Below are 5,838 nucleotides of genomic sequence, written 5' to 3' on the forward strand. Positions count from 1 at the left end.
GGTGACAGTGCAGACAAGCCGCACCAGGGAGCCATAGCGGACGTAGCCCTCTCGAGGTGGGAAGTCCCCTGGGGAACCGCTCTCCTCAGCTAGGGGGCAAAAGAAGGGTGGGGAGGAGGAGCCCAGGGGCCCAGGCCTGCCACATGCCACTCAGAGCCTCTGCTTAGGGTTGGCTTGTGGGGAAGCAGCTAGGGCTGAAGTTCTAATGCAAGAGGGGTCCCTGGTGGCCATCCCGCAGATGTCTGCCTTTTGGAGTGGGGTTGGGGGCCAGCAGTGGCTGAGTTGAATGTCAGGGATAAAGCCTGGCTGTTGGCATGGCTGAGCCTCAGTTAAAGGTTGGGTGGGGGGGGGGGGTGGCAAAGGTACCATCCTTGAGAGGTCGTAGTGAAGATTACATAGGTATTACCCAGGTGCAGTGTGAAAGCAGCCCACTGGCGGGCACTGGCCACAAAGGCCCCATCCTCCACTGACAGGTAGCGAGTGGACACCGTCTGGGAGCGCAGGCGGTTGAAGAGGGAGACCTTGGAGCCCGAGGAGATGCACACTGTGAATGGAGGTGGAATCAGGTCTTCACCTGGCTTGGCCCTTTGGATTTGTCAGACACTTCCTGTCCCCTACGGAGCCCTGGTGGCGTAGTGGTTACGCGCTGGGCTGCTAACCCAAAGGCCAGCAGGTTGAAACCACAAGGCAGGGCTTTCTACTCCCATGAAGAGTTACAGCCTTGGAAATCCACAGGGCAGTTCTGCCCCCTCCTAGAGGGTTGCTGTGAGTCCATACCAACTGGACACCACCTGGAAGGCGGGGAGTTTGATGCGTTCCCATCCTCTGTCCCCAGGGCAGAGCCTGGCTAAGCACCCCCTGAGGACTCACATCCCTGGGAGGGAGGCTGCTGCTACCGGAGACTCCTTCGGTTCAATAAACAGCCTTTCATCGCTGTGTGCTAAGTGTCTCCATAGCAGACACTGTCCTGGCCACCAAAGGGTGGATTCGGTTCAGTTTTTTCTGTTTTGCTTTGTTTTCCTGGAATAAGGAAGCCCTGCTGCCAGTGAGGAGTTCGAACCCACCAGTGCTCCATGGCAGAAAGATGTAAGTTTATAACCTTGGGAACCCCAGGGGACCCTTGGGCTATGAATCTGAACCAAATGAATAGCAGCGCTCGTGTTGGGGGGGGGGTTTCTTGGGACCAGCCGACAGTCTTGGAGGGAGACTGGGACATAAATGTGATATTGCAATATGGTGTGGCAACCCAGGAGGGCACCCTGGAGGAGGAGGGGAGCTTCTCAGCTGAGTCATGAAGTAGGTGAGCAGTGGTAGAAGTGGCGACATAAGCCAAGACCAGGCAGTATGGACCAGAGGTATAATATCATTGTTGTTAGGTACCATCGGGTCAGTTCTGACTCATGCAAACCTTATGCACAACAGAAGGAAGCGCCGCCTGCTCCTGCCCCGTCCTCATGATTATTATGTGTGAGCCCATGGCTGCAGCCACGGTGTCAGTCCGTCTTGTCCAGGGCCTTCCTCTTTTTCACTGCCCCTCCACTTTACCAAGCATGATGCCCTTCACCAGGGACTGGGCTCCCCTGATAACACGTCCAAAGCACACGATACCTAGGGCTTGATACTTGTCATTCTCTGTCTCTGTTTAGTTTTCTGACTAGACTGTGGCCAGCCAGGGAGGAGCACACTGGGTCAGCGCCCTGTGCTGTTTCTACGAAGCCACACCCCCGTCCACTGAATCACAACCGCTGCCGTTGGTAGCATGCCAGGCACTGTTCCCAACGCCTTCGAAGTACTAACTCCTTTGATTTGCTCAACAACCCATCTAAGGTAAGATAATCGGAGCCCCCCTTAGCAGGGAGCAACTTGCTCAAGAGCACACAGCGAGCAAGTGGCAGGGCCAGGAGTCAAAGCTAGGCTGCCCGCCTCGAGATATTTTCACTCTGAGCCACTACACTAAACCACTTACGGCTCCCTGGCCCTTTCCTGATACCAAGAGCTAGTGAGAGCGCTGCCCGGGTCAGAGGCCTCTTCTACAGGCTTTTAACAGCCAGCTAGCCAGCCAGCCAGGGAGGTGGAGGGGTAGAAGCCGGACTCCAGATTCTCTATGGATTCAAGTTCAAATCCTGGCTGGGCCACTTCCCAGGCCCTGTAACCAGAAGGTGACAGACACTTGATAAATGATTCTTAAATGAGTATATGTGTGTGTGGGGTTGTCCCAAACCTCACTTTGCTCATCTGTAAAATGGACTCCAGGCTAGTACCTGTCTCGCAGGGACCTGGCAGGCCTCTAAGAGCCTGGTGCGTGGAAGTGTTGGCCAGGGGCACGCACGCCTCCCTATGATGACAGTGGGGGTGTCCTTGGGATATAGGCATACTTTTTAAAGCTTCCGGGAAGCTCCCAGCACCCGGATTTGTCACTTAACAAGATGGAATTTGTCTGAAACCACCGGCTGGGTGTGTGTGTCTCTCCTCCTGGTAACACACAGGAACCATCGATCGAAACCAAACGCACTATTTCGACTCCTGAGGATTCTGTAGGACAGAGTAGAACTGCCCCTGTGGGTTTTCTTCGCTGTCAATCTTCACCAGAGCAGAAAGCCTCAGCTTTCTCTCATAGAGTGGCTGGGGGGCTCGAAGGGCACAACACATAACCTAACCCACTAGGGCACTAGAGCTCAGTAATTAGTTCCAATGGAATTTCCTCCACCCTCTTATCACGTCTCAGGAGTCCAGGTGGCCGCTACCTGGTCCAAGTGCCCGCGAGGCTCCGCCCGTCCTCTCGGCTCTGCGACCGCGCCTCCGAGCTGCCCGGCAGGCTCAGGTGAGTCATCAGGCTAACCGATGGCTTCAATATCGGTTCTAAACCATCAGCCTTTGAGCAGGAGAGATGCGGCTTTCTATCCCCTTAAAGCGTTACAGTCTCAGAAACTTGGGCGGGGGCAGTTCTACCCTGCCCTATAGGGTCGCAATGAGTCGGCTGCGACCAGATGGAAGCGGGTTTTTGTTTGTTGCTTGTCACTTCTAAGCCCGTCCCCAGGCCAGAGCGTGCTGGCCCTTTCTTGTCTGCCCTGGGACCGCAAATTCTCACCCTCCAGGCCCACAGCCCCTTACTAGACTCCGCCCCTCCCTCAGCTCAGACTCCTCCCAGCTCCCTTCGACTCCACCCCTTGGCCCAGGCCCCGCCCCTGCTCACGATCGGTGTTCTTCAGCGACTGCTTCTTCTGCGAGGGCTTCGAGATGACCTTGATGTGGCGGCTGTGGAACGTGCCCAGTTCCCGGCCGCCGCGGAGCACCAGCCGCAGAACCAGACGGAAGTGCTTCCTCTTGTCCACGTCGGAGATGAACAGGGTCTTCGCGCAGCCGAATTCCTAGCGGGCTCGGGGAGTGGGCGTGGTTCAGCCCCAGCCCCGGGCAGGCCGAGGCGGGAGGGAGGGCCAGCCTTCCCCAGTGGGTTGACGTCCACCCCCGTCGAAGGGACAAGAAGTGCCATGACCCAGGCCTCGTTCCGTCTGTCCCCTTTCCAAGGGAGAGACGTGGGTGGGAGCAGCAATGGGACCCCTCCCAGGCCGCTCTCACCCTGGAATCCGGCTGCTCCTCGAAATTCAACCTTTGCGTCTCGGCGGCGCTGCCCGATGCGCCGTCCAGCCCCATGTAGCCGCAGACTGTGGGCCCGACCTCCCCGGCCTGCAGAGCTGGAGAGAGACAAGGGGGGCGGGGTGGGGTGGGGGGACCTCAAAGGGCGCAGGTGCCGGGCAAGGCCAGTTCTTCCCACCAGGGGGTGCGAGAGCCCGCGTCTGCGAGCCGCCGGCCGCAGAGCCTTCTCCCTAGGGCGTGGGCACTCAGGCAGCTCACCTTGGCCTGGCACGGGCTTCACCCTCCAGCCGGGCCCGGCGAGGTAGACACAGGGCGGGGGGCAGAAGAACCTGCGGAGACACGAGGGCCTGGAATCGTAGATCCACCCTCCCTTCTCTGGTGAGACCCTCCGAGGTAGCGGAACCCTTGACCTCCCCCCTCCCTTTTTAGCCCTGCCCCGCCAGACTCCTAGAACCACCCGCTGCCATTGAGGGACCCTACAGGGCAGACAGAGTAGGACCGCTCCGTAGGGCGTTCCAGGCTGTCATCAGGACGGGAGCCGACTCCCTCCCGGTAGGTGCAGCTTTGTGCTACCTGGGCGCCTCCCTGTTCACTGGTTTGTGGGGCGTTTATTGTCCCGTTTCCCCCACGCTAGAATAAATGTGCTCCTAAGAGTGCTTACAATCTGAATTACGGTGTTGGCGAAGAATATTGATTATATCTCGGACTGCCAGAAAGATGAAGTCTGGTTTGGAAGAAATAAGACCAGAGTACTCCTTAGCCGTGAAACTGGAGGGACCTCATCGCCTACACGTTGGACACGTTATCAGGAGGGACTAGTCCCTAGAGAAGGACATCAGGCTTGGTCCATTCGAGGGTTAGCCAGAGAGACAGACAGACAGACACCCCCACTCGGAGCGGATTGACACAGTGACTGCAACAATGGGCTTCATAACAAACAGCCACGATTGTGAGGCCGCTGCAGGCCTGAACACAGTGCTCAGAGGTCACGGGGCTGCGTTCGCACAAACTGACTCCGCAGCGCCCACTAGCGAGAGTAGTGTGTCCGCGGTTCAGCTATGCCCATCGTGAGCACCAGGCGTGATACACACTAGCACTCGGTGAATTGCTGACTGACGGAGTTAGTGAGTGAATGGGGACCAGAGATTCACAGGGAAATTCTTTAAAAGTAAGGAGGTCTCCTGGTGGTGATGTGAAAGGCCGGTAAGCTAAGTAAGGCTTTGGCCCTGACATCTCCAAGGGTCTAAAAGGCACTGACCCCGAGGAGGGGCGCAAAGGGCCGAGGGCCTTGAAACTGGGCGGTGGCGTTGGAGCACCGACCTCTTCTCGTTTCCGTAAGATTTCTGGGCCACTTTGGCGTGTAGGATCCGCACCGTCTGCTCACAGGGTTGCTGCAGACACCGGCGCACGCCTTCCCGCAGGACCGTGGCGCGCTCTGGGGATGACCTGGGAGCAGGAACAGGAGCGGTACAGCCTAGCTGGCTGGCATGGCGCCCCCACCCGCACCCAGCGCGTGGGTTACATGACAGGCAGCCCGGGCCGTGGTGGGATTCTCTCCATTCCTCCCCCGCGGGGTCAGGGAGAGGAAGTTCTGCCATGTAGGGGACTCGGGCAGCAAAGCAGGGTCTAAATATTTGGGCTGCGCGGTGCTCTTCGAGGCCTGCCTGGTGCCCACCTGGACCACCCAGGCGCCTCCCCGCGGGTCTGGCTCCGTGCCAAGGGCGCTCTGGACACAAAGGCCGCACAGGTGCGGGAGGACGCACGGCTTCCCTGCCCCATGAAGGAGCGGTGTTAAACTTCGCCACTCTGGCGAGGTCTTACATAGGGAGCGCTTATGTAGGACCCCCCAGCCCAGCGCGTCCCCTCGCTAAACCGAACGGTCACATCTGAGATCTTCTGGGCCTGTCGCTGCCCAGGTTTCCGTCCCCTGGACCATCGGGCCGCCCCTGGCCTGTGCCTAAGAGCTGTTGGGCAATCTCGGCCCGGGGGTTTAGATGGGTGGGAGCGGGTGGGTTTAAGCCGTCAGCCCCGGAGGGGACCGTGTACAGAGTCCGTGATGGGGATGACCTGGGAGGTCATCAGGTGGGTTGGGGCGAGTCTTGAAGCTCCAGTCTACCCTCCAAGCCCTTTCCTGTCGTGGTAAGGCGGGGGCCAGGCCTCCCCGACTCCGGCGGCCCGAGCCGGGCGCGCCCTCGGACACCGGGCCAGGCCGCCCGCGCCCGCGCCAGGTCCCGCTCCGCCCCC

The 5,838-nt window shown here is 59.1% G+C and overlaps 1 protein-coding gene across 1 annotated transcript in view; it reads right to left on the minus strand.

Moving 5' to 3' along the window:
• The window catches only part of RBPJL (recombination signal binding protein for immunoglobulin kappa J region like), a 9,983-nt gene that overhangs the window by 2,284 nt on the left and 1,861 nt on the right, over positions 1-5,838 (minus strand). Inside the window, exons 3-8 of the mRNA XM_004698290.1 lie at positions 4,915-5,040; positions 3,853-3,923; positions 3,577-3,692; positions 3,194-3,368; positions 407-544; positions 2-89 (exon numbers count right to left, since the gene is read on the minus strand). Coding sequence (XP_004698347.1) covers positions 2-89; positions 407-544; positions 3,194-3,368; positions 3,577-3,692; positions 3,853-3,923; positions 4,915-5,040 — 714 coding nt within the window. The remainder of the gene's footprint in view (position 1; positions 90-406; positions 545-3,193; positions 3,369-3,576; positions 3,693-3,852; positions 3,924-4,914; positions 5,041-5,838) is intronic.

Source organism: Echinops telfairi, unplaced genomic scaffold (assembly GCF_000313985.2).
Source record: "Echinops telfairi isolate 266 unplaced genomic scaffold, ASM31398v2 ScPeMD7_5592;HRSCAF=6446, whole genome shotgun sequence".
Taxonomy (NCBI): Eukaryota; Metazoa; Chordata; class Mammalia; order Afrosoricida; family Tenrecidae; genus Echinops; species Echinops telfairi.